Source organism: Phacochoerus africanus, chromosome 6 (genome assembly GCF_016906955.1).
Source record: "Phacochoerus africanus isolate WHEZ1 chromosome 6, ROS_Pafr_v1, whole genome shotgun sequence".
Taxonomy (NCBI): domain Eukaryota; kingdom Metazoa; phylum Chordata; class Mammalia; order Artiodactyla; family Suidae; genus Phacochoerus; species Phacochoerus africanus.
This window is the reverse complement of record NC_062549.1, coordinates 108370551-108397920: the sequence shown is the minus strand read 5'-3', so window position 1 is coordinate 108397920 and position 27370 is coordinate 108370551. Positions and strand designations below refer to the sequence as shown.

General features: G+C 42.0%; 1 protein-coding gene across 3 annotated transcripts in view; it reads left to right on the top strand.

Moving 5' to 3' along the window:
• The window catches only part of CTTNBP2NL (CTTNBP2 N-terminal like), a 53924-nt gene extending 33455 nt beyond the window's left edge, over window positions 1-20469 (top strand). For all 3 annotated transcript variants that reach the window (XM_047785003.1, XM_047785005.1, XM_047785004.1), the window contains 3 exons: window positions 8308-8538; window positions 15179-15286; window positions 16376-20469. In XM_047785003.1, the coding sequence (XP_047640959.1) occupies window positions 8308-8538; window positions 15179-15286; window positions 16376-17857 (1821 nt within the window). In that variant the 3' untranslated portion in view covers window positions 17858-20469. The remainder of the gene's footprint in view (window positions 1-8307; window positions 8539-15178; window positions 15287-16375) is intronic.
• Window positions 20470-27370: the final 6901 nt, after the last annotated feature.

Below are 27370 nucleotides of genomic sequence, written 5' to 3'. Positions count from 1 at the left end.
ACAAAAAAAAAGCACTCTGGTGTGAGCACCTCCTTTGTTGTTTCTGCTGTTGTTATTACTATTAAATTACTTTGAACTTCCCATTGTTTCTGAAACACTATATATAAAGCATATATTCCATATAACTTAATTTTTCCCTTAAACTCACATTATATATATTTGTATTTTTAAACTAGAGATATAATTTAAATGTAGTAAAAATTCACAGATCTTAAATGTTCAGTTGAATAAGTTTTGACAAATGCACACATTATTTGACCTACTCTGCTATCAAGGCATAAGTAATCACATCACATCAAAAAGTTATCTTATTCCTCTTCTTGGTCACTTGTCCCCCGCATACCCAGAGGCAACTGTTCTGATTTTTTTCACCATAGATTAGTTTTGCCCATTAGAACCGAGTCACACAATATTTTCTTTCATGTCCACCTTTTTTTTGGTTCCGTTATAATGATCTTCAGGTTTATCATTGTCATTGTATGTGTCAGTAGTTTGTTTCTTCTTACTGTGGAATAGTATTTCATTGTATGAATGCATCACATGTTATTTATCTGTTCTTCTAGTGATTGATATTTGATTGTTTTCAGTCTGGGGCTATTATGAATAAAGCTGCTCCAGGGAATTCTGTAAAAGTCTTTGTGGATATTGTTTTCATTTTGTTTAGACAAATACGTAGAAGTGGAATTGCAGGCAGGCATTTTCTAACTTTATGAGAATCTTAATTTCCACCATTTATACTCCTACCAGCCATATGAGAGCATTCTAGTTACTCCATATCCTTTCCAACATTTGATGTTGTCAGTCTTTAGTTTTAGCCTTTGTAGTGGCTGTGTACTAGTATCTTCTTATTGGTTTAATTTACATTTCCCTGATCACTAATGAGTCAAGCACTTTTTCATATGCTCTTTGGCCATTCATACTTTATTTTTAGGTTGGTGATCCACCCATTTTTCGTGTATGGAATGAAGTAGGTGTCGATTTTCATTACATTTTAAGAGATGTAGGGTCCTCTAAATAAAAGAGATTAAGATCTTATGCATCACTAAAAATTATACTTTTAAATAATTTATATTCAAGCATTAATTTGTTCAGCTCTCACAGAATCCCTTTACACATTTTCTTCCCCACCTCAAAAAGTTACTTATGTAGACCCAGTCCAGGATGTATATTTAACTTGTTTCAATCACATTCATAAACTAAAATTAAAAAACAGAAGAAAGACAAATAACTCAACATACGTATTTCAATTTCATTAGGAGTTTTCTCAGGATTCTCTGGAATTTGAATGTTGAACCAGCTACATTATACTGTTTACCGTATTCCTCCACAAGCAAGTAGTGTATTAGCTAGAAGTACCACACTTGTAGTTATTTGTACCAAACTTTACCATTTTTAGTCTTCAAAAGTATTTAGCACACTGTAGTATAAATAATCGCTTTTATAAATATCTGAAGTTGCAGACTCACTCCAAAGGGAATCTTTGAAGTTCATTCTACTTCAGAGTCAGTTTCCTAAATATATAAATTGATATTTCCTTAAGTGATTATTCTAATATTTTTTAACTAACAGAGAAATGAAATATTCACCTCACTAAAGTGATGAGAGTAAGGAGAGGCTAAGACTTCAGGAAAGAGGCTGGAAAGTAAACTTCGTTATATGTCTTGGGCTTAAGGCAAAAATGCAAGATATAGGGAGAAGAAAGATGTGTGATACGTGCTTTTTCCTTCGAGTCACTTGCAATCTGGGCAGGATGAAAGAAAAGTTGGAAATGTTTAATAATAAGGCAAGAAATAAATACCGATTGACCACATTACATAAAATGTCACATAGCAGTTCAAGATTGATTCCAAATGAATAGAATATTATTGGTTATCCAGGTTCCTGATATATTTTTAGTGATGTGGTACTTTTGTTTTGCTTTTTTTTTTGTCTTTTTGCCTTTTTCTAGGGCTGCTCCTGTGGCACATGGAGATTTCCAGGCTAGGGGTCTAACTGGAGCTGTAGCCTCCAGCCTACGCCACAGCCACAGCAACTCGGGATCCAAGCCACATCTGCAACCTACACCACAGCTCACAGCAATGCCAGATCCTTAACCCACTGTGCAAGGCCAGGGATCGAACCCACAACCTCGTGGTTTCTAGTCGGATTCGTTAACCACTGAGCCACGACGGGAACTCCTTGTTTTGCTCTTAATAAAGATTTCCTAGCCTGATCCAGTTTCACAGAATCTTAACTCTGGAGGATCGGATTTAAGTCACTGAGTCAAAAATAAAGGAAAATCTATATTCTAAATTTGGTTATTGAAATTTTCTTTTCTTTCTTTTTCCTTTTTTTTTTTTTTTTTTTTGCTTTTCAGGGCCGAATCCGCGGCATATGGAGGTTCCCAGGCTAGGGGTTGAATCGGAGCTATAGCCACTGGCCTACGCCACAGCCACAGCCACAGCCACACTGGATCTGAGCCTCGTCTGTAACCTACACCACAGCTCATGGCAATGCTGGATCTTTGCCATGAGCAAGGCCAGGGATCAAACCCACATTTTAGTTGGATCTGTTAACCGCTGAGCCACGACGGGAACTCCCTCATTATTGAAAATTTTGATTCATATTTATAGTACTTTGTGCCAGGTACTATAGGAAGCATTTACATATTAAAAATTTTTTTTCTTTTTAGGGTCGCACCTGTGGCATATGGAAGTTCCCAGGCTAGGAGTCAACTGGGAGCTACACCTGCCAGCCTACACCACAGCCACAGCAACATGGGATCCGTTCCAAGTCTGCGACCTAACAGCTCAGGGCAATGCTGGATCCTTAACCCATTGAGCAAGGCCATGGATCGAACCTGCATCCTCATGGATGCTAGTCAGATTCATTTCTGCTGAGCCACGATGGGAAATCCTCACTCATTTAATTTTTCTAACACACCTATAGGTAGATTGTTACCCTCATTCTACAGATGAGGAATCCAAGGCACAGAAAAATTATGGTTGTTGCTGAAGGTACACAATAGAAAGTAACAGTGACAAGATACAATCCAAGTTCTCTTGGACTCTAAAGCCCAAAAAATATTAAAGAAAATGAGCATATGGAAAAGGCCAGATTTGAGAATACGGCATTTATGGTCCAGTTGAATGAACACTGGGTTTTCAATAATGTATTAGAAATATTTTTTTAAATTGTGAAAATTGCCTCACTTTCCTCCCATGATAAATTTTGTGCCACTTTCCAAAAATGAAAGTTTAACTCAAATGAGGCTAAATTTGGGAGTTCCCGTCGTGGCTCAGTGGTTAACGAATCCAATAGGAAACATGAGGTTGCGGGTTCGATCCCTGGCCTCACTCAGTGGGTTAAGGATTGGGCATTGCTGTGAGCTGTGGTATAGGTTGCAGATGCAGCTTGGATCCTGTGTTGCTGTGGCTCTGGTGTAGGCTGGCAGCTACAGCTCTAATTAGACCCCTAGCCTGGGAACCTCCATATGCCGCAGATGCGTCCCTGAAGAGCAAATTAAAAAAAAAAAAAAAAAAGAACCATTTTGGTATCATGTTCTTTTGTCTTTCTAGTCTGTGGCATAGAGGTTTTCAGATATTTTTAAAGGCATGATGTTTATACTGCTGATTACTTTTACAAATATCACTTCAGAATGGGCAATAAATGTCATCTTGTTATGGTATCAGCCTGAGTCTTAAAAATAAAACCTTGTTCTTAAATATAAACCCCCAATTAAACAGACTGTAATTCTTTACCTTTACATTTGGAACCACTGTTCATGTTGGTGATTATCATCCAAAGAATAAAGACACTGATTTCCTATTTTAAGACTGTAATATATACATATAAAATAAATTATACCATTATTTACATAATATATTATTGAACTATTTATGTGATGACATGACATTTTATACATATATAATTAGTATTATTATTTATTATAAAGAGAAGATGACTACTTCCTATTTATTTTTGTAGTTTATCATAGAAAAGCTGAAATTTTTGGAGAGGAAGTGTGGTAGACTCTAAGAATATTATGTGGTTTTATTTTCAGTTTTCAGTATTAGTGGGTTTCATTCATCCCATAACAGTAAAAATAAATGAGTAATAGATGATCAGTATGTTTGTCTGCTGTAGTGATACCCTCTATCATTGAATCTGTCTAACCAGCCAATTATTGTACTGTTGTCTGAAATTAAAGATCATTGTGTTTTCTGACAAGGTAGGAATTTATTTTTATTTATTTATTTATTTTTGGTCTTTTTGCCTTTTCTGGGGCCGCTCCTGCAGTATATGGAGGTTCCCAGGCTAGGGGTCTAATCAGAGCTGTAGCTGCCGCCCTACACCAGCACCACAGCAACTCGGGATATGAGCCGTGTCTGTGACCTACACCACAGCTCACAGCAACACGGGATCCTTAACCCACTGAGCAAGGCTGGGGATCGAACCCGCAACCTCATGGTTCCTAGTCAGATTCGTTAACCACTGAGCCACGAAAGGAACTCCAGGAATTTCTATTCAGTTAAAATATACATTATCATTGAAGTAAAAATAATGAAATTGATTGATTTTAGCTGTATTACTGAACTCCTCCCCCCAAAAGTCAAATTCAGGTCACTTTAAAGTTCTTACAAAATAGCTGAGATATCATTAAAATAGTAAATAAAATTCAGCCTTGACAGTTTTTAGTATAGGTACTTATCCTCCATATTTTGACCTGCCATGTAAATGGCAGTGGTAGCATATCTAGTCATTCAGCTTGAGAGCCAGGCTCCAAGGTGGCGCCCAGTGATCACCCCCTCCTAAAAGTCACACCTTTATGAATTTGCACCCCCGCCCCCACACACACACACCAGAGTTGGTCTGTGTGGTTGATAGAATACATCAGAAATGTCACTCCTCTGAGATTAGGTTATAAAAGACCCTGGACTTCCATCGTGGTGTTTCTGTGCCGTTCCTTCAGGTGACTGTAGCCCTGGCCAACAGCTTGGCTGCAATCTCATGTGACGGGGCCAGAACCACCCAGCTCAGCCATCAATCTCTCCCAGATTCCTGACCATCAGAAACTGTATGAGATAAAATGCCTACTATACATTAAAATTTGGGGGTAATTTGTTATGCAGGAATAGATAACCAATACACACCTCTGCTAAAGCTCTTCTTTCATGGGTCAAATCTTAACATCTCTTTTTGGTTATTTTTGTTGTTCTTATTTGTGCTGTTAAGCCTATAATCCATACAATTCACGTGACTGAAACATTAAGGTGGGTGGAAAATAACTATATTCTCTCTCCCACTTTCCAGTCCCGTGTTTGGTATGTAATAAATATAGACTCTTCCCATATTTGGATCCCATACTAGAATGTACTTAAAAGAATTGTTTTGTGACAAGAAGCCTTTTTAAGATTATTCCACAGATTCTTTTCATTTATGTGTGAAGCCACCAATTTTATATAACTTGTAATTACTATGCAAGTGATTATGAAATTACTGTGAAGCACTTCAAGAGAAAACAGACAGCTTAACAACTATTCTCAGACTAGTCTGAGACCTCACCAGAGAAGCTCCTCATCTTTTACTTATAACTCTGTGATGCTTATTAATTATACAGGATAATAATAGTATGGGTTTTGAAAAGTCATATTTTTAAGGATTAGTTAACTATATGCTCAAACCTGAGAGACAGCTTCTCAGCAGATGCGGAATCGAGACCACAGGTTGTACTCCCAGTTCTGCTCTCCCATTCTACCTTCTCCATGGTGTTCTGAAAAGGAAAAGGTCATAAAAATATTCAGGTTTACTTTTTCCTTTTTGCCCTACTAAGACAATGTTAGTACCAAAAAAGAAAATCTTGTTTCTATGGTTAATCATATAGAAACAGTAATCATGAAAGATGTGACAGAAAAGTGGAATTTCAGCTTCTGGAAGAGTCTTTTCTCTTGCTTCCTTTGTTTGCTTTTCTAAACATGGATTTGCCTTAGGATATCATTAGCTACAATAGGTACTTTTATTGAATCCTGGGTTATCAATCTCATGTTTTTATACTTGAGCATAAAGAAACAGATGTTCTTAGTGAAAAGAAAACATTGGTGAGCCCCAGGTTGTTTGACATTATTGCTCTTAAAAATGTAACTAAAAGATGGCTTTTTATTACTCTTGCCATGCTTTTAAAAAATAATAATAGCCAATTTTGGAATTGGTCTTGTCTTTCTGCATCCTAAATGGATGAGATCATTTTGAAATTTTACTGAGAAAATTTGGAGCTGAAAAAAATAGAATCGTCTTTCAAATCTCTCCCCGTCTTTAATTCACATGCTCACACCTGCACGTGTACATACACACACTTGTAATAGGAGGATGGTTATCTATAACTTAAAGTAACAAGTAGATTTTGCCCTTCAATTTCTAGTATACAGATATTATCCAAATACTCCAATAACGTCATTACTCAAAGATGGTTGTAGTCAAGCCAGAAGCAAAACCAACCTAGGGCTTCTAACTCTGCTTGGAACATTTGCTGACTGATACCTAACAAAAATCTGTAGCACAAGACTAAGTCCTGGATCTTGCACTTGGATAGTCTCTAATGAAGGAGGGGACGTCAGATTTTCAGCATTGAAACATACTTCTATGTTAAAGAAACTCCATGTTAGTTCTCTTGTGATGTAACGTGTTAGGCATCTGACGTTATCACTGCAGTGGCTCAACTGGCTGCTGTGGCAAGAATTCAATCCCTGGCCCACAAATTTCCGCATGCCATGACGCAGCCCAAAAAAAAAGAAAGAAAGAAAGAACAAAAGAAACTCCATGTTTATTTTCTTGAGAGTTTTTGTTTTGTTTTTTAAGCATGGTCATTGCATTGTGTATTTTTCTTTGCAAATGGGTTCCCATTTGTAGGTGGTAAAAAAACAAAACACGGTTAATGTCACTCCCAATGAAATTATGTTTAAAAATTGAATAGCAGTAGTCTTTATAACTCAATTTCATTTGAAAGCTTAAATTATATAGTACTTTTCTCTGTGGTTTTTGAGACCATATTGACTCTTCATTTTGTGTGTGTGTAAAATGTCTTAGGAACCTTTTAAATGTTTGTATAGTAATTTTTAATGTCACTGTGTTTACCTGCATGTAGCATGTGATGCTCATGTGAAGTTAGTGCTTCAGGTCCTTCCAAGCACAGATAAGAAGGAAGCCTAAGAATCCCCTTCCACCCACTTCTGATCATTTTGGGCCTGACTTGGCGCCCAGGCCCAAAGCCTGAGGCCAGACCCCAAGCACCAGCCCCCATAGGGAACTGCTCAAGTTCCCTCTCATCCCCAGAGCTCGCCAAGCCCTAAAGGGGACAGAAAGGAGGGTGGAAGATAGCAACTGAACAAAGACTAGGAGAGTGGGTAGAACTTGGCAGCAGGTAGAAGGGCTTTTGTCTGCCCCTCTAGTGGTGAGTACCTCTGCCCTCTTGACCCACCAACAGCTGGGTGGGTTCTGTACAAACAAATCACAGACGGTCCTCTATTATAATGTAACACATATTTAATGTCCTTCACTTATCTACAGCCACCTTCTTAGGTCTCTATATAAACTCCTAGAAGAATTATGCTTACCCTATTTTATTTTATTTATTTATTTTTAGTCTTTCTGCCATTTCTAGGGCCGCTCCCACGGCATATGGAGATTCCCAGGCTAGGGGTTGAATTGGAGCTGTAGCCACCGGCCTACACCACAGCCAAGCAATGCAGGATCCTTAACCCACTGAGCAAGGCCAGGGATCAAACCCGCAACCTCATGGTTCCTAGTCGGATTTGTTAACCACTGAGCCACGATGGGAACTCCCAGCTTACCCTATTTTAGAAATACAAATGCAGTAACACAGAAAGAGTAGCTGTACCTGTTGGTAATATAAGCATTCATAAGCCAAGGCAGTTGAGTGTGGTGATTAAGGACACAGACTTTAGAGCCAAGCTGCCTGGGTTTAAACCCCAGTTCCTACAGCTTGCTAGTTGAGGGAACTGGAAAAAGTCCCTTGACTTGATATCTCTGTAATAGTTTTCTCATCTGCAAAATGGAGCTGATAGCACTACCTCATGGGCTGTAAAATTTAAGTAAGCTAATGTGAATCTGAATGCTCAAAATAGTGTCCAGCACATAATTAGCTCCATATACACATTAGTTCTCACTAATATGCTGTGCCCTCTTTCTGATGTTACTTCAAACTAACCCTTTAGTTTGATCATTTAGACATTAACCTTTAATGTCTAACTCTAGCAAATCCCCCCTCAAAAGTATTTAAAAGCAAAATGCTTATTTTCCTTTCTTTCCCAGGCCCAACACAGAGACACTTTCATTGAAGAACGCTATGGAAAATATAACATCAGTGATCCTTTAATGGCACTCCAGAGAGACTTTGAAACACTGAAGGAGAAGAATGATGGCGAGAAGCAGCCAGTCTGCACAAACCCACTCTCAATTCTCAAGGTGGTGATGAAGCAGTGCAAGAACATGCAGGAGCGCATGCTGTCGCAGCTGGCTGCTGCTGAGAGCAGGCACCGCAAGGTAGGTTCACCTGCTCACTTGTGCTGTGCAAACGCCTGTGAGGAGTTTATAAATAATGCCTGATGCTTTCTCAGCTGCCAGTTCTCACAGAAATTCAAGTGGGAGGTCTCACAGGGTTAGAAAGCCCCCTTAGCTTATTTAGAAGCCAGGAGATAAAAAACACAGGTTATTCCAGATGTTAAATTGAGGGAGTGTGCCAGACACATTATTTAAGACTGCATTCCTCCTGATATGACACTCCAAAAACACTCAGTGTGTTTTTGCAACTCTTGATCATTCAAACTTTGGCAACAAACTGTGGTTTGACCAAGCCTTGTAGTTGAACGTAACGTTCTCTATTTGCTTGCTTAAGTGATAAATAGAAAGATATAACAGGTATTTGGGGAATGCTATATTAGAGAGGGAGAATTTACCTGACTCTAAAATACAAGCCAACAGATTATTTTTATTTATTTCTAGTTTTGCATTTCCTTGCATTTTACTTCTCATGAAACCATGAACAGTCCCTAGGGTATTTACCTTAAAGCTGTTCTACCCTACTAGGGAAGTTGAGTGTGTGTTTCCAGGTTTTACAGCCCCTGAGATAGGAAGGCAAACCTGTGCATTCCTCTACCTCATCTCATTGGAATTCATCTAGTGCTTGTGATTTCATTCCCCGACTTGTCATATACGGCTCAGATTTGGCCTGGAAAAGATGCTTGGCGAGAATCTGCATTTTTAAAAACTACTGGTTTAGATTTAGATCAACAAGGGGAGACTTCAGCGCATTTTAGTAGGAAGCATTTTATTCTGCAAAACTGGGTTAGCAGCTGCAGATTGATGGATCTTAGCTTACTTTTATGGTTACCTGCTTTAAAGAGCCATCTGCTTAAAATGCATCTGACAAAGTGCTTAGGCTTAGGTCTTGTCCATGATTTTTCTTTTCCCTTCATAGGGTCCAAATGAAAGGCCATAGTGGAAGTTCTTAACCATGAATGGGTCCCAGATGTTCAATGATTCCCCCAGAAAATACACAGAATGCCAAAAGTTTATGCATTTTGTAGAAAAACAAATTTTTTCCCATATCTTTACTTGAATTCCCAAAAGTTCTTGAAGGAGTTCCGTTGTGGTGCAGCCGAAACAAATCCAACTAGGCACTATGAGGTTGCAGGTTTGATCCCTGGCCTCGCTCAGTGGGTTAAGGATCTGGCGTTGCCCTGAGCTGTGATGTAGGTTGCAGACACAGCTCAGATCCCAAGCTGCTGTGGCTGTGGCGTGAGCCGGCAGCTATAGTTCCAATTTGACCCCTAGCCTGGGAACCTCCATGTGCTGCGAGTGCAGCCCTAAAAATACCCAAAAAAGACCCAAAAAAAAAGCTCTTCAAGACACAGAAAAGTTTAACTTCTGGCCTAGATTGAAATAATCTGAAGACATTTGTGCCCCAATTTAAAACATATCAATGGGTTCAAGTTAGTGACCTGTAATTTAGGGGCTTTTACATAATATTCTGAGAAAAGCCTTCACATCATCCTTCTTTAATTAGCAGGCGTGTTCGTGGTGCTGAGGGGCTGGCAGGCTCCCATTCACATTGCAGGTGTAGTGCTGGGATGATTTGTGGCTCTAGTTGCTTGGAGAGGGAAGACTTTTTAGCTCAAAATTCCTTAACACTATTTTTCAACATAAGGTAGTGAGTGATAATATTTTAAACCAACTGCCTATCCTTAAGTGTTTTATCAAAATAAAACACTGACTACTTAGAAATCATCATGGTACCTAGAGATTTGTAATGAGGGTGCATGTAGTCCCAATTTGCCCGAGAGAATTCCAGTTTATGCCTGTTGTCTTGGCATAGTTATTAACAATTCCCCCTTTGGCTCTCAACTTGTTAGTGGTTTGAAGGGTCAACTATATGGTCACCCTGCTTATATGAAAAATAGGGTTTAGTTCACCTCTTCTCATTCCCTCTCCTCCTCAGTGTTAGAGACAACCTCTTTTTTCCTTTTTAATCATTAGTTTTGGTAGCTAACTTCCTTATTTCTAATATACTGCTCTCTTGCTTTATCAATTTTAGACACTTACATGACCTTCTTTTATTATGGATGTCAATTTTGTTCTCTTAGACCCCATCTCCCTTTCCTTTCCACCTCTACCATCTTCCTCAAACATAATCTCCTTTCTTCACTCTCATCTTCTGTCATGTTATTCCCAAATCTGGAGCTTGTCACACTCTGTTTCTTCAGAGGATAAACATCTGGTGTATTCCTGGGCGTAGATGCCTGGCTAGGTGTTCTGTGTACAGGAATCAAGTTGAGGGGGCAGATAACTCTTCTGAAAATATAGGCTTGGAGCCAATCCCCTTGTTTTCTATCCTACATCTCATCTCTCCTCTGCAGTATTTGCCACCTGCAAGTTCCATATATTCCCCCCATACCCAAGTAGTTACACTCCTCCAGCCCTTTCTTTTTTCAGAATGCTATTAAAATGTCTTGTCTTTGTCTCTTTTTTTATTATAGTTGGTTTACATTGTTCTGTCAATTTCTCAAAGTCTTTTTTTTTTTTTGTACTTTCATTCCATTTCTACAATTTTAGAGGGCTGTCCAAAGGAGAGGAGATGATCCACCACATTTAGCCAAAAGCTTTTCTTTCCATTAAATTGAAAAATTGGATTTTTTTAAAATTGGAAGGAAGTACATAAAAATATTTTCACTTTCGTATTTAAAAAGAACTTCTGTGTCCCAGAAAGTTTTCTCTCTCCATTTGTAACAATTGTTAGGAAAAATAGTAAGAAATGGCCATTGGGATGACAGTGCTGTAGCCAGGAGGGCCAAGAGCCAAGGCACCTCCAAAGCATGAGCAGAAGCTAAAATGAAATCCATAGCCATTGGAATATTATGCAGTTGTAGGCAGGATTATGTGGGAAAATGTCCCTTTATTTTTATTTATTTATTTATTTTTTTGGCTCTTTCATTTCATTTATTCCAAGGTTCCTCCTCTTTTTTTTTTTTTTTTTTTTTTTTTGGTGGTCTTTTTGCCATTTCTTGGGCCACTCCTGTGGCATATGGAGGTTCCCAGGCTAGGGGTCGAATCGGAGCTGCAGCCGCTGGCCTACGCCAGAGCCACAGCAACGCAGGATCCGAGCCACGTCTGTGACCTACACCACAGCTCATGGCAACGCTGGATCCTTAACCCACTGAGCAAGGCCAGGGATTGAACCACAACTTCATGGTTCCTGGTAGGATTCATTAACCACTGCGCCACGACAGGAACTCCCAATGTCCCTCCTCTTTAAAGAGACCACTTCCCAGTTCTTTATCCTTCCCCTTAGACCAAGACAGGTGATAAGACATTAGTACAAGTGCCCACATGATCATGATGGACACCTCTCTGGAAAAAGACTTCGATCAGTAACAAAATAAATACTTCTGGGGAGTTCCCCGATGGCTCAGTGGGTTAGGGATCTGGTTTGTCACTGCTGTGGCTTGGGTCACTGTGATGCAGGTTCTTTTTTTTTTTTTTTTTTTTCCTCAAATGAATTTATCACATCTATAGTTGTATAATGATCATAACAATCTGATTTCACAGGATTTCCATCCCACAGCCCAGGCACATCCCCCCACCCCCCAAACTGTCTCCTCCGGAGTCCATAAGTTTTTCAATGTCTGTGAGTCAGCATCTGTTCTGCAAAGAAGTTCCGTCTGTCCTTTTTTCAGATTCCACATGTCAGTGAGAGCTTTTGATGTTGGTGTCTCATTGTGTGGCTGACTTCACTTAGCATGATAGTTTCTAGGTCCATCCATGTTGCTAAAAATGCTGGTATTTCATTCTTTTTGATGGCTGAGTAATATTCCATTAGGTGTATGTACCACATCTTCTGGATCCACTCCTCTGTCGATGGACATTTAGGTTGTTTCCATGTCTTGGCTATTGCAAATAATGCTGCAATGAACATTGGAGTACATGTGTCTTTGCGAGTCGTGGTTTTCTCTGGATAGATGCCCAGGAGTGGGATTGCTGGATCAAATGATAGTTTTAGATTCGGTTTTCTGAGGACTCTCCATACTGCTTTCCACAGTGGTTGCACCAATTTACAATCCCACCAACAGTGTAAGAGGGTTCCTTTTTCTCCACAGCCTCTCCAGCACTTATTGTTTGTAGACTTTTGGATGATGGCCATTCTGGCTGGTTTAAGGTGGTACCTCATCGTGGTTTTGATTTGCATTTCTCTAATAATGAGTGACGCTGAACATCTTTTCATGTGTTTCTCGGCCATCTGTATGTCTTCTTTGGAGAATTGTCTGTTTAGATCTTCTGCCCATTTTTGGATGGGGTTGTTTGTTTTTTCGGTATGGAGCTGCAGAAGTTGTTTATAAATTTTAGAGATTAATCCCTTGTCAGTCGATTCACTTTCAAAGATTTTCTCCCATTCTGTGGGTTGTCTTTTTGTGTTGTTTAGGGTTTCCTTTGCTGTGCAGAAACTTTGAAGTTTGAGTAGGTCCCATTTGTTTATTTTTCTTTTTATTGTCAATACTCTGATAGGTGGATCTGAGAAGATGTTGCTGTCGTTTATGTCAGAGAGTGTTTGGCCTACGTTTTCCTCTAGGAGTTTTATAGTGTCTGGTCTTATATCTAGGTCTTTCATCCATTTGGAGTTTATTTTTGTGTATGGTATTAGGGAGTGCTCTAATTTCATTCTTTTCCATGTGGCTGTCCAGTTTTCCCAGCACCACGTATTGAACAAGCTGTCCTTTCTCCATTGTATAGTCTTGCTTCCTTTGTCGTAGATTAGTTGGCTGTAAGTGCATGGGTTTAACTCTGGGCTTTCTATCCTGTTCCACTGATCTATATGTCTGTCTTTGTGCCAGTACCATGCAGTTTTGACAACTGTTGCTTTGTAGTATAGTCTGAAGTCCGGGAGCCTGATTCCTCCAGCTCCATTTTTCTTTTTCAGGATATCTTTGGCTATTCTGGGTCTTTTGTACTTCCAAACAAACTTTAAACTATTTTGTTCAAGTTCTGTGAAAAATGTCCTTGGTAATTTGATAGGGATTGCATTGAATCTGTAGATTGCCTTGGGTAGTATAGTCATTTTGATAATATTAACTCTTCCAATCCACGAGCATGGTATATCTTTCCATCTATTTGTGTCATCTTTGATTTCTTTCATCAGTGGCTTGTTGTTTTCAGAGTACAGGTCTTTTGTTTCTTTAGGTAGGTTTACTCCTAGGTATTTTATTCTTTTGGATGCGATGGTAAACGGGATTGCTTCCCTAATTTCCTTTTCTGCTTTTTCATTGTTAGTATATAGAAACGCTATCAATTTCTGTGTATTGATTTTGTATCCTGCAACTTTGCCAAATTCGTGGATAAGCTCTAACAGCTTTCTGGTAGAGTCTTTAGGATTCTCTAGGTATAGTATCATGTCATCTGCAAATAGCGATAGTTTTACTTCTTCCTTTCCAATTTGGATTCCTTTTATTTCTTTTACTTCTCTGATTGCGGTGGCTAGGACTTCCAGAACTATGTTGAAGAGTAGTGGTGAGAGCGGACATCCTTGTCTTGTTCCTGATCTCAGCAGGAATTCTTTCAGCTTTTCACCGTTGAGAATGATGTTCGCTGTGGGTTTTTCGTATATGGCCTTTATCATGTTGAGGTAGGTTCCCGTTATGCCCACTTTCTGAAGGGTTTTTATCAGAAATGGGTATTGGATTTTGTCAAAGACTTTTTCCGCGTCTATTGAGAGGATCATATGGGTTTTATTCTTCAGTTTGTTAATGTGGTGTATCACACTGATGGATTTGCGGATATTGAAGAACCCTTGCATCCCTGGGATAAATCCCACTTGATCATGATGTACAATCCTTTTAATGTATTGTTTGATGCGGTTTGCTAGTATTTTGTTGAGGATTTTTGCATCAATGTTCATCAGTGATATTGGCCTGTAGTTTTCTTTTTTTGTGGAGTCTTTGTCTGGTTTTGGTACCAGGGTGACGGTGGCCTCATAGAATGAGTTTGGGAGTATCCCTTCTTCTGCAGAAAATGTCCCTTTAAATTGTTATTCTCCTTAAAATTGGGCTTAATCCTTTGTCAGCAGGTTAATTAAAAGGCATAGTGAAAACTCTTAAGATCTCAATAATTGAGACTTTTCACAAGCAGGATGAAGTCAGGAGAGTCTTTTCACCTCTTATCTAACTATATACAAAATGTTTATATTAAGCATCCCACAGCTAGGATGGCACCTATTTGAAATATTTGATTTCAGGCTTCAGTCTCTGGTGCCTCCAGGGATTTGAGCATCGAGAGCGAGCTTTGGCTCTCAGATTTCCATGGTCCCGCCTTGCTTCATCACCTACACCTGTCCCCTGGTCCTACCAGACCTAATCTCTGAAACCTTCTCCAGCCCTACAACTAACAAGTTGCTCTCTTCTATTTACATGCCACTTTGTGTATACCTGGGGTAAAGTATGTATCGTATTGTTTCCTAGCACATAGCTTGCATATCTTTCACCCTGCCAGACAGTGTGCTCCTCGATGGCCCTGAGTGGGATTTACTTCTTTATCTGTCTAAGGAATGATCTTGGGTGCTCAGATAGGCACTTACTATTTAATTGTGTTCCAAGTATAACCCTGATATTTGGAATTGATTCTTTCTAATTCCTTAAAGGTGATCCTAGACCTTGAGGAAGAACGGCAGAGGCATGCACAAGACACAGCTGAAGGAGATGATGTCACCTACATGCTGGAGAAGGAGAGAGAGCGGTTGACTCAACAGGTAATTAAGGTTGAGGCTAGGAGCAGCATTTGCCTCGAGTATGATTTCTCAAAGATTATTTTGCAGGGTGTAAATTGGTGTTGCTCAAGAAAAAAAAATGGCTTTGTAGTCAAATAAATCTGGGAATTACTGGATTAAACAAAGTTGAATAGGTTTTCTGACTAATTTGTTAGACCCTTTAGCATGCAGGAGCATACCATGGATCCACAACAAGATAGGGTATTCCATGTTTAGCAAATCTGTGCTTTCATAAAATCTTTTTTTGACATAGATCACTCACTATGGGACTATCATTCCATAGAATACACTTTGGGGAACACTAACTTCATGCTCTCCAACTTTCTTTGACTTAAAACTCTCAGTAAGAAAAAGATTTTACATCACAAACTAGTATACAGCCCTACATATGCACACACCTAAAACAAAAATCTCATGAAGTTATGCATAACCCTTACTGCTTATACTACACATTGATATTTTCTCTTCTATTTCATTTATTTTAAACTTTGATCATGGCTGACTGAATGGTTTCACCATCCATTAATGGGTCTCAGAGTCTGAAAAACACTGAGTAAAGGTTCCTTCAACCCTTTCCTCTCACTCTGTGCCTTTAATAGGGTTGGGATGATGATTAACACAGATGGCATTTGTATAAGAATGATTCAAACGCAACTATTTGTTTTTAGGACCAGAAAGAATTACTACTGAAGCTTTGAAGGGTTTGTTTTCAGCAGCATTCATCACCAAGTCTGATTTATATGGCTTTCTGCCTTCTGTTTTGATTGGTTCTAATCCTCTGAACTCTCCTCTGATATAAAACACAATGATGATTCAGATTCCCACTAATAACCCTGAGACAGGATCAGAACTCGAAGTGCCTCCTAAATTATCAAAGAAAGATTAAATTGTAGTGTGTACATTTTTATGTTAGGTGTTCTAATATTTAAAAAATATTTGCTGTAAGCACATGGCATAGTAAGTAACCCTTTGTGCAGTGAACAATGAAGCAGGACACTCTACTTGATAATAGCTTCTCAGTGTATCTGTTTTCTTACTCTAATCAAGATATGCGGTGGCATTCTTTTCTAGTTGGAATTTGAAAAGTCCCAAGTGAAAAAGTTTGAAAAAGAGCAGAAGAAGCTCTCCAGTCAGCTGGAAGAGGAGCGCTCCCGCCACAAGCAGCTCTCCTCCATGCTAGTGCGAGAGTGCAAGAAGGCAACCAGCAAGGCGGCCGAGGAGGGCCAGAAGGCAGGAGAGCTGAGCCTGAAACTGGAGAAGGAGAAGAGCCGTGTGAGCAAGCTGGAGGAAGAGCTGGCCGCCGAGAGGAAGCGGGGCTTGCAGACAGAGGCCCAGGTGGAGAAGCAGTTGTCTGAATTTGACATTGAAAGGGAACAACTGAGAGCAAAGCTGAACCGAGAAGAGAACCGGACCAAAACTCTGAAAGAAGAGATGGAGAGTTTGAAGAAGATAGTGAAAGACCTTGAGGCTTCGCATCAGCAAAGTAGCCCCAGCGAGCAACTGAAGAAACTAGTAACCATGTCTAAAGGCACCATGACTGAGCCGCCTGTGCTAGTGTCCGTATTTTGCCAAACGGAGAGTTTTCAGGTAGAAAGAATCCATGGGAGCAGCACAGCCAAGGTGACAACCCCTGGGCTGCCTGGTCCCACCACTCCTACTTCCTCTTATGCAAAAACCAATGGCCATTTTGACCCAGAGCTGCAAACTACCAAGGAGTTGATTACAAGCAGCAGTGTAGAAAACCAAGTGCTTCCACGAGAAAAGCCTGTGGGACTAGCCCAAGAGAAAGCAGTAGAGAATGGAGGATGTCCTGTGGCAATAGAGACTCCAGTCCCAACGCCTAGTCTCCTCCCTTCCAGCGGGAGCTCACCATCTCCCAGCAGCACTGCCTCTTCCTCTCTCACGTCCTCTCCTTGCTCTTCACCAGTACTAACCAAGCGCTTATTAGGGTCATCAGCTAGCAGCCCTGGCTACCAGTCATCCTACCAAGTAGGGATCAACCAGCGGTTCCATGCAGCTCGGCACAAATTTCAGTCCCAAGCAGATCAGGACCAACAAGCCAGTGGTCTCCAGAGCCCTCCGTCCAGGGATCTATCTCCCACCCTCATAGACAACTCTACCGCCAAGCAGCTGGCCCGAAACACAGTCACTCAGGTGCTCTCCAGATTCACTAGCCAGCAAGGGCCAATCAAGCCCGTATCTCCCAACAGCTCTCCCTTTGGCACAGACTATCGAAATCTGGCCAACACTGCCAACGCAAGAGGTGACACAAGCCATTCACCTACTCCAGGGAAAGTGTCCAGTCCTCTGAGCCCCCTGTCTCCAGGAATCAAATCCCCTACTATCCCCAGAGCTGAGAGAGGAAACCCTCCACCCATCCCACCCAAAAAACCTGGCCTCACTCCTTCTCCATCCACTACCACTCCACTGACCAAAACCCACTCCCAGACCTCCTCGTTGACCACCACAGAAGACCTTGCCAGTAGCTGCTCTTCTAATGCTGTTGTAGCTAATGGCAAGGACATCGAGATACTTCTGCCGACCAGCAGCTAGTCCCTAGAGTCCCTAGGAGGGAGTCTCCACATTTGACATTCCATCAGATTTTGTCCAAAAGCTCAGTGTCAAACCACTGAGTCAGATCGTGTTATTTATTTTGATAGTAGCTGAAACCATCTGTTTAATACATTTAGTGTATTTCACTTTTTTGTATTTTTTTTAAGTAGAAACTGAGTAAGTAGGATTTTTATGACTCACATCTTTGTACTAAAGCTAGAAGGGCACCTCAAAGACGTCTAAGCTTCACCGTCACCATCATGTTATGATGGAGAAAGCTAAATGAGTACGAGTACCAGGTGGTGATTTGCTGTCTATTTGGGGACTAGAATCCCTCAACACTCACTTTGAATTATGCAGAAGTCGTTCATGCAGATTTTTATTCCAGATGAACATGTTTAAAAAGTGCCTGAAATTAGACTGCCATTTGAATGTGATTCTGCAGCAAAAACACAAGATGGATCATTTAACTGCAAAAAAAATGAGATCCTCCGTGAACTCTGAATGTTAAAAACCAACACTGCTTTTAATACTTTTACTATTTTTAATATAAGCTTTGTGTTCAGAAACAAGGCTGCATAAGTAGAATGGGAATCCTAAAGGTGGGTGTGAACTCACCACAAAGCTGAGCTTTATAGAGCCCTTGAGAAGCCGTCCTGAACATTAAGCAGTTGGGGTGCTGATTTTCTTGTACTTTTGAAAAATTACATCACTCCCAGTTTCCTGTGTAAATTCTTGAATAGAATGAAATCACATCTCCTTCAAAAATGTCTTCAGGCATCTACTGTTTTGTAAGAACTTCTGATTCTGAATGCTTTTACTTGAATAGGAAATGGTTACTCATTCCGTATAAAAGTTTTGCAACAGAATGAGATCTTTATTCTGTAATCAAAAAGCAATAACTTGAAGTTCACTGTCTTTGTAATATTATAAGTCAGAATGATACCAGTTTTAGCAAATTGTTACACTTATTCTCCAAGCTGCCAGCACTTGGTGTCTGTATCTGTGGAACCAAATTAACTTTTGCCTAAATGGAAGTATACACATATCTGTATAGATACACACCCTTTTACGTGTTTAACATACACACTTAAACACATAAATATTAGTGTGATTATATATTTGGAGTTTGCAATATAGCATAAAAGAGGAGTAGAAATGCATGTTAAGATTACCTCCCAAAGCAACTAGATGTAGCAGGGACCCAGTCAATTAAAGGAGGGATCTTGCCCACAGGGAGGGGGACATTTCAAATGAAATCAGGTCTTCAGCATCATACAAAGACAAGGCCAAACCAACACAGTGTCACAAAACTGTTCATATAAATGAATGAAATAGATCTGTCACTCAAGTAATATGACAGCTGGGAGCAGTGGGGCTGGTAGCAACCCGAAGTGTCCAATTCCTGTTGAAAGGGGGCCCCTCATTCAGCTGCAGCTGCCTGTTGCCATGCAAGAATCCTAGGTCAGGGTTACCAGCTCCACTTTTTTATGAAATCCAAATTTTCACAAGAAACATTCTCATTTTTAAATATCAAGAACTAATCCAAAAAAACTTAAATACTGCTAGTTAAACACTTCTGCAGCTGGATTTCACTAACAAGCTGCCAAGTTGCAACCTCTCATTCTAGAAACTTCTGTCATTTCCATCATAGTGAGTTTGTGAAGACAGAAGCCTCCAGTCCAGACAAACTCTATAGTATAATGACTGTCGTCCTCAGCCCAGCTCAGACATGGCAGTCACATGATTTTGTGTCCACAGGGATGGAGAAGCCTTGGTGTCCTCACATACATTCTTCCAGCCAACATTTATCCAACAGCCAGTGACCTGCTATAATGTAGACCTCTTTCCTCTCAATCCAGTATGAGTTGATAGGGGAAAGGCAGGTGATGGAAGGCAAGATAAATCACTGTGGAGTATATTGGTGTCTTCCACAACTTTTGGCTTGACTAAAGCCAATACATTAAATACTGTTAATGCCCGAGTGGGTTCACCCAGTGAGAAGGGGTTATCTTAAACTGCCCAGAGCACTCACGTGTTAAATTGTATTCCCATGTGTAGTCAGGTGAACCGTGTTGATGATAAAATAGCTGAACTTTCTAAACAGGAGAGGGGGCTGTAATCCTAGAGTGTTATTACCTCTCTTGCTTTAAATGGTAATCTTACAGGTTGCATTCTGCTCTTCTTTTGTTTTGGCATAGATATATATATAGAGAGAGATACTATAAGTTTATTTCTTAGGAAGTGCACTGAATAATGTATTTCTTTTACAGTGTAATATGGGGGTGGGGAAATACGAAAGAAATGCGTATTTTTGCTAGTTGCCTATCTTCTGAGATAAGTAAGCACAATACTGCAATGGATCCAAAAATCCAGTTAGGTATTATAGTATTTAAGTTTGCTGTAGATTGTGTGTGTACTAAGTAAAAGTTCCATGATTCACAATTTTGGTCTTAGCCCATGTTGCTAAAGTTGTGTTAACTGGCCAACAGATTATGATGATGTGCAACACAAAAGCCCTAACTAGTCATTAATATTTGTAAAGCCAAATGTTCCCTGCAGAAGTCTTCATCCATTTTATAGCAGACTACATTAAAACAAGTTAAATGATACTGTCTGGGGGAAAATAGTTTCGTTTTGTATGAAGTGAAGAGTATTGCGCAACAGGGCCTGTTTTGTTGGGAAGGAGCAGATTGATGAAAAGAGAGCACTCGTTCCTGGCTTTAAAAAAACCAAATGAAGTCAGTGACCCATCCAGGTTAGACCCCTAAAGGAGCAGGGACATTGGTTTTCCTTAGAATGTTAGAGCTGAAAGCAGCCTTCACAATGATTCAGTTTAACTTTTAAACCATTTAGGGATTCTGGACCTTTTGAGAATCTAATAATAGCTAGATTCTATATCCAGAAAAATGTACATACTTATGTGCAAAATTTGGTTGACGGCTTCACGGTGCCCAGAGACCCTGAAGCCATCCACGAATCATGTATTCTGAGATAAGAATGCCTGATCTTGTCCAGCCCTCTCATTTTATGAATGAGTAATGCATCTCGTCTCCCAGTTCAGTGCTATTGCTGCTCCACTGTTAACAAATGCAAGTGTAGCCGGACAGAAGCACTTGAAATTCCTTTGATGTACAAAAGATGTTCAAACAATGTGGGTGTTTACATATCTTAAGTTCCCAACATTTAAGCCAATTAATGATCATTTCAGCAAACACTGGTTATATCCATTTTCTCATAACAGCCTGTCAGCAAGGCTGCCTTGTCAATTTTTGTGTATATATGTACATATGTAATTTATAAAGAGCACGTCTCATGCTTACCCTTGAAACAGAACTTCAAATGTCTTTTGAAATCCTGCTTCAGAATAGGATGTGTTTTTATAATGCTGAATCAGAAGCTGGCAGTGAGCATTGTTTGTTCCACAGAAATTGCTATAAACTAATTAAGAAACCTTGAGAGCCTATCCACCCATCTGCTCACATATCAGCGGCCAGTTCAATGGTAAAAGAAGGAGAAAAGAAACTGGGGTAGTGGTCCTCAAACTTTACTTTGCCTAAAGGAATCCTGCTAAGATGGAGACTAGGGGATTGGGCCTAGGGGCCAGATGGAGCAAGTGATTTGAGGATCACATTTTGAGAAATAGTGCCTCATAGCCCTCACCTGTTCTTTCACAAGAACTTGTTTGCCTCTAACCTAAGAAGGTATCTTAAGCCATGGAATCTGTTTTTGCCGGAATATCAATGATATTTGGAGTCAGAAGTGCCTACTTGGATTCCAAGCTCCATGTTCTTGCACAAGGGCACTGTGAGGTGTTATTGTCCCCACTGTGCTCATGAGGTGGTTGAGGACCAGAGAGTTGTATGAGGGACCTTGGTAAGTAATGGGGAGTGGATTGAAAATCAGTGCTTTGCTCTTTCCGTTACCTGCTTCCCAATTGAGAATCTCCTGAGTCACTTATTATGCCAACCCCAGGCCTTTCCTGCCAGAGATTATGATCAGTGAACCAGGGTGGGGTTTGAGATAAGTGTCTGGGCTGATTCTCACCACCAGGCAGGTTTCAACCCTGCAGGACATGGTCCTGGCTTTCATCCCCCGAACCTAGAGACCTTTACCAGGTCAGGTGAGTGGAACAAAAACAAAACATCTTTCTTATTCCCCTCAAGCAACTCATGTTTCTTAGCTATTTAAGATGAGACAAAAACCAAAGTAGCCATTATAGAAGACCTCAGAGTACCACAATCTGGTTGGGGGTGCACACCATACAATGCAAAAAGTTATCAGAGTCAAATAACGGCAAGTGGGGTTAGAGCGCTGTATAGGGCCATCAACGGCGGTCAGAGTGAAAAGAGCTCTTAGTGGGCAGGAAAAAGTTAACTAGAAAAGAAGCAAATGTCTGTCCTCCTCTGGCTTCCTTTCTCCCTCCAAAGCATTATTTCCCTGGAGCTCTGGGCTCTCTCCCTGTGTTTGCATTATGTTTCAGTTGGCTTGTCTTGGCCTCAGGGTGAGGTCTGAGAGGGGCACAGGAGGGCCTCAAGCACTGAGTCCTGTTTCGGGGGGCTGTATGCTGTGCTCTCTGCAAGGACTTGGGGCTGGTGTAAGGAGGAGCCCCCAGGCCACAAGCACTCTGCAAATCATTCTCAAATAACTTGTAGGGAAAACCTAGGAATGGCAAAAGGCGAGTTGAGAAAGGACCTTGTCGCCAAAATACTGCATCACCCATAAATATCCTCTCTTACCCTCTCAATCTATTAGCAAAAGAGAAATGACAGATCAAGCTTTGAAAAGAATCAGATGGGTCTTTCTGGGACACCTGCAAATGACTAACTCCATCGGAGGGATGTAGAAGCTTCTCTGCCAGTGGTGTGAACCTGCTGCTGCTGTTAGGCAGGAGGGGCACAGGGAAGGTCAGGTGGCTGTGCCCCCACGGCTGAGAAATGGTTGCCTCGGAGAAATTACTGGGAAGTGTAACAAGATTGACCTTATCCCTGAGGAATCACCTACTTGATTTGACAGGAGCCCTCCTCACCAACTCAGCACGGCAGACGCTCCAGTCCCCTTTCAGGAAGGAAGGATTTATTTCCCTAGCTGCAGGAAACTCTGACAGGAAATAGCCCTTGGCTGTAACCCTTAACTGAAAGAAATCAATTTGACCAAGGTCACATCTTCCATAGGCAGTTCCTATCCAAAGACTGATGTAGCGTATGAAGACCTGAGCCCCCTTGTCCCAAATCAAGAGAGCTCTGAAGGGTCAGCCCCACATCAAAACTCCCTGTAGGGTTGGCTGAGCCCTCTACTGACACCGTAATTGCAGCTTAACTTTCCCAACTCTTCACCTTCCTCCCTTCCTGTGGGTCCCAAGGAGACTTCCTGGTAAGCCTCCTGCACCTTAACCTCTCCAACTGTTCCTTCTCATCTTAAGTCCACTAAAGGTGGGTAGACACAATTTTCTGAGTATCTTATTTGGTGCCCAGCTCTCAATCAGGTGCATTATATATGTTCACTTAGTCCACACAACTCCTGAAAGAGGTAGGTTATTCTTCAATAAAGTAATGAAGGCCTACTGAGACTCAAGGTTCTACAGCAGAGCAGGACTGCGTCAGTGGCACAGCTGGAATTCACACCTTCATCCACTTGGCCCTCAAGTCCACTCTCCTCCCAGTGGCAGTACTGTAGTCAAAACTAAGTAGTAATATATTCGGGGAGTTCAGAATATTAGCCTTAGTCATACACCAACTATGAGCCCACTGGTTCGCCAACTTTCTTTTGAGACTCTGAGGTAGGAGAGGACACTGAAGGAGAGGGCTTTGGTCAGGAGAAAGGTGGGGGATGATCACCTACACTGGTGGAGTCCTCAAATGTTAGAGTGATCAGAAAGCCTCAAGACCCTGGAGAGTCTGGTGCTACGTACACAGACAGGGAGAATGAGGCCCAGGCTGAAAAGTCAGTCTGACTCCCTCTTTCTGCTTCAGCTGCCTACTCCTTCCTGAGCTGACCTGGGACCAGAATTCCTAACAGAGCCCAGGCTGCTCCCTTGGGCTCTCACCTGCTTGCTAACCTGTGACCATGTTCACCTGGGCTGCTCCATATTCCAGGCCTTGCCCTCTGCCTGCTGGCCTAGGGCTGCCTGCCTGCGGTGCTGGTTGCCTGTCCTCCTGTCCCTGAACTGGTTTGACAGCTGAGGTGAGGCTGGGGGTGGAGAGGATTGTGGGACATCTACTCCCAGACTGTGCCTCCATCTGCAGCACCAAGTCCAGGAAGCACTTACTCATAAACATGCATTGCTCCTCAAGGGTGGGCAAGAAGCCACCAAAGCCACGAGCATCTATCCCTCCCTGCTTGTCAGTCTGACCTGCCACACCTGGTGGTGGGGGAGGGGGCAGCTGAATGCATGGGGAGAGCCTCCTCCTCCGTCTCCTCCTAACCCTCCTCAACTCAAACCCATAGCTCTTCCAGGAGAGGTCTTCCACATTCTCAAGAGATCATCTCCCTACTCTGCAGTTCCCATCCCCGACTCCTCCGCTTCCCCAGCCCACCTAGCTCAAATCAAAGCCTTTCAGGACCGTCTGGCCTCGGGGTGTCCTCAGGGTGGTGGCCACAGCATACAGGCCCCTTCTTCAACCCTAGTATGTTTTCTTCTGAGTCTTGGTGAGTCAGCACCACAGGGCCACATACAAGGCTCCTATTCAGGGCTCATTTTCCTTCTGCTCTAACTCAGATCTTGGCATCGCTCTCTCTCTCATTCTCTATGTGAGCCTTATTCTCACCACGGGAAAGCTCTGCTCCCTGCCCTGTGCCTCCTGGTTTTCCCCCAATACCCCACCCCCACACATGCCCACATTCCTCATCCTTACCTTCTGAGAGTTTGCAGTCCCCTCTGGATACAAACATAAAGGAAGCAGAACAAAAATAGAAATGTTAAACTACTGAATTTCTCATTTTCAATGTGTATTTGTTGTTGCTGGCTCTGTGCAGCCCCTAAGCTATACTGAGCATGCACACACACACACATTTGCTGTGCCTGTCACTTATTCAACATGTGTTTATTAAGCACTGAGTCTGTGTGAAGCTTCATGCTAAAGGCTGGAATTTTCACTCTGATGGGGGAACAAGCCTTGCATATGTGACATCTTGGGGCAGTGCTAGGCATGATGCAGCAGGTGCCCCAAATGGGGGAATGGGGCCGCAAGTGCCTAAGAAGTTCAGCAGAGCAGGGAAATCATGTGGCTCAAGAGACACTGGATTTAAGTACAGAGAGGGAGGAAGGATACTGGTTTGTGTTGAGAGTCGATGTATATGTGGGACATGGTGATGCAAAAGTAGAAGCAAGCAAAGTCGTTCAAAACAAGGACTTTGCCATTCTCTGCGTAACCTGGAGCAAATCAACCTTGCTAGCCTTCATTTCAGCATCTGCAATGAAGATAGGAGACCCTCCCTCTTACGATTTTGTGAGAATTAAATGAGATAAAACAGGCAAGTGCCTGGTACATGGTGAGTAGTCGGCGGCGGATTATTTGCAGCCTTTGTGGAATGGAGCAGTGGGCGGGCGAAGAGTCTGGCCTGAGGGAAGCGCGTCTAGAGGCGAAGCTGGTGAGGCTGCCGCGGGCCGCCCCGCCCTTCGACGGAAAACTGAATTGCTGGCGCCCCCTGGTGTTTCGGTCACTGTGATTCTCTGCACCGAGGTCCAGCGCACACCCATCTCCCCGGGGAAAGGTCGGTCAGCGGTCTGGAAGAGACCCGCTTCGCTGCAGCGGGCAGGGATGCGTCCCATCCCCAGGTCCCCTCCCCTGGTGGGTAGGCAGAGCCACAGTCCCTGCCTTAGGGATGGAAGCCCAAACTAGTAGACGGGGAGGAATAACAAACAGAAACCACCTCACAGGGTTGTTTTGAGCCTTAACTGAGCAAATCTAAGACTCCAAACTAGTCAGGGCATGAGTAAGCACCCAGCAAGTGATAGCTACTAGGAGCTATTAGGGAGCTCCTAGAACGTGCCCAACAAATGGTAGGTGATCCATAACTATTTGTTACACAGGAGTCTATCAACATTTATTTATTCATTCGTCCACTTAATTATGCTCCAAAAATATCTTGCTCCTCCTATACTGTTGATGCTCCTTTAAAGAAAAAAAAGATTTGGAGTTCCCTGGTGACACAGTGGTTAAGGATCTGACATTGTCACTGCCGTGGTGCAGTTAAACTTCCATGTCCTGCTGTATATCACTGGAAACTGTATCTAGTCACTTGTGATGGAGCTTGATGGAGGATAATGTGGTAAGAAGAATGAATGTGTGTATGTGTGTGTGTGTGTTACTGGGTCGCTTTTCTGTACAGTAGAAAACTGACAGAACACTGTAAACCAACTATAATGGGAAAAAAAAACATTAAAAGAAAAAAAAAACTTCCACGTGCCTCAGGCACAGCGAACAAAACACAACAACCCTTAGTAAACCAAGTAAGTGAGCAAGAGCCAGCACTCTGGGAGGAAAACAAAGAGATGTCATTCATTCAAACATCCATCCAATAGCTCCTACCAGGTGCCACTCACTGAAGGAGGCAGTTAAGGGCTTTAGGGGCCGTAAGTGCTGGTAGGAGAGCCTGTAGCAAACACGGTATTATGTGAACTATAAGAAAAGTAGGAGGCTGCTCCCAAGCCTTTTGAGACCACCCACACTCTGTCTATGGAATGCGTATTTCCCAGGGCCTCTCACCTTCAGAGATGGCCCACGCTCCGCCTATGGAGGGTGTGTCTTTCAATAAACCTATTTCTTACCTAGAACTTTGCCTCCCGTCGAATTCCTCCTGCATAAAGAACCTGAGCTTCAGTAAGTCCTGACACCAGTTTCACTTGTTCAAATAATGCCGCATGCAGAGACCTTAGCCCTGGTCCTTCCGACCAGAGTCCCAGTGTGGCAGAGCCGTGCTGACATCAGCAGACGCCTGGCGCCCACTGCGATTCAAGATGGCGGCAGCGGGCTGTGCGCAGAGACGCTGCGCCCGGCTGGTCCACCTGCAGCAGTGCCGGGGGCAGCACCGCTCTGCCAGACTCGCGAGAACTCCGCCGGGCCGGCTGACAAGCTCCTAAGAGTTCCCTTCCTGGCTCAGCGGTTAAGATCGGACTAGGATCCGTGAGGGTTTGATCCCTTGCCTGTGAGCTGTGGTGTCGGTCACAGCCACGTGTCTCAGATGCAGCATTGCTGTGGCTGTGGTTGTAGGCCGGCAGCTACAGCTCCGATTCGACCCCTAGCCTGGGAACTTCCATATGCCGGGAGTGCGGCCCTAAAAAGCAAAAAATAAAAATAAAAAAAATTATTAAAACAGCCCCGCCAAGAGTCTTTCAGGGAGATCTTGTAATTGTGAGTGCTAGCTTGCACCTCTCCCTTCTTTGATCAAAGACTAAAGCTTTCCTTTGCTTCTGAAAAAATAAAAGATTAAAAACAGGAATAAGCTGGGAGTTTCCCTTGTGGTGCAGTGGAAACAAATCTGACTAGTATCCATGAGGATGTAGGTTCGATC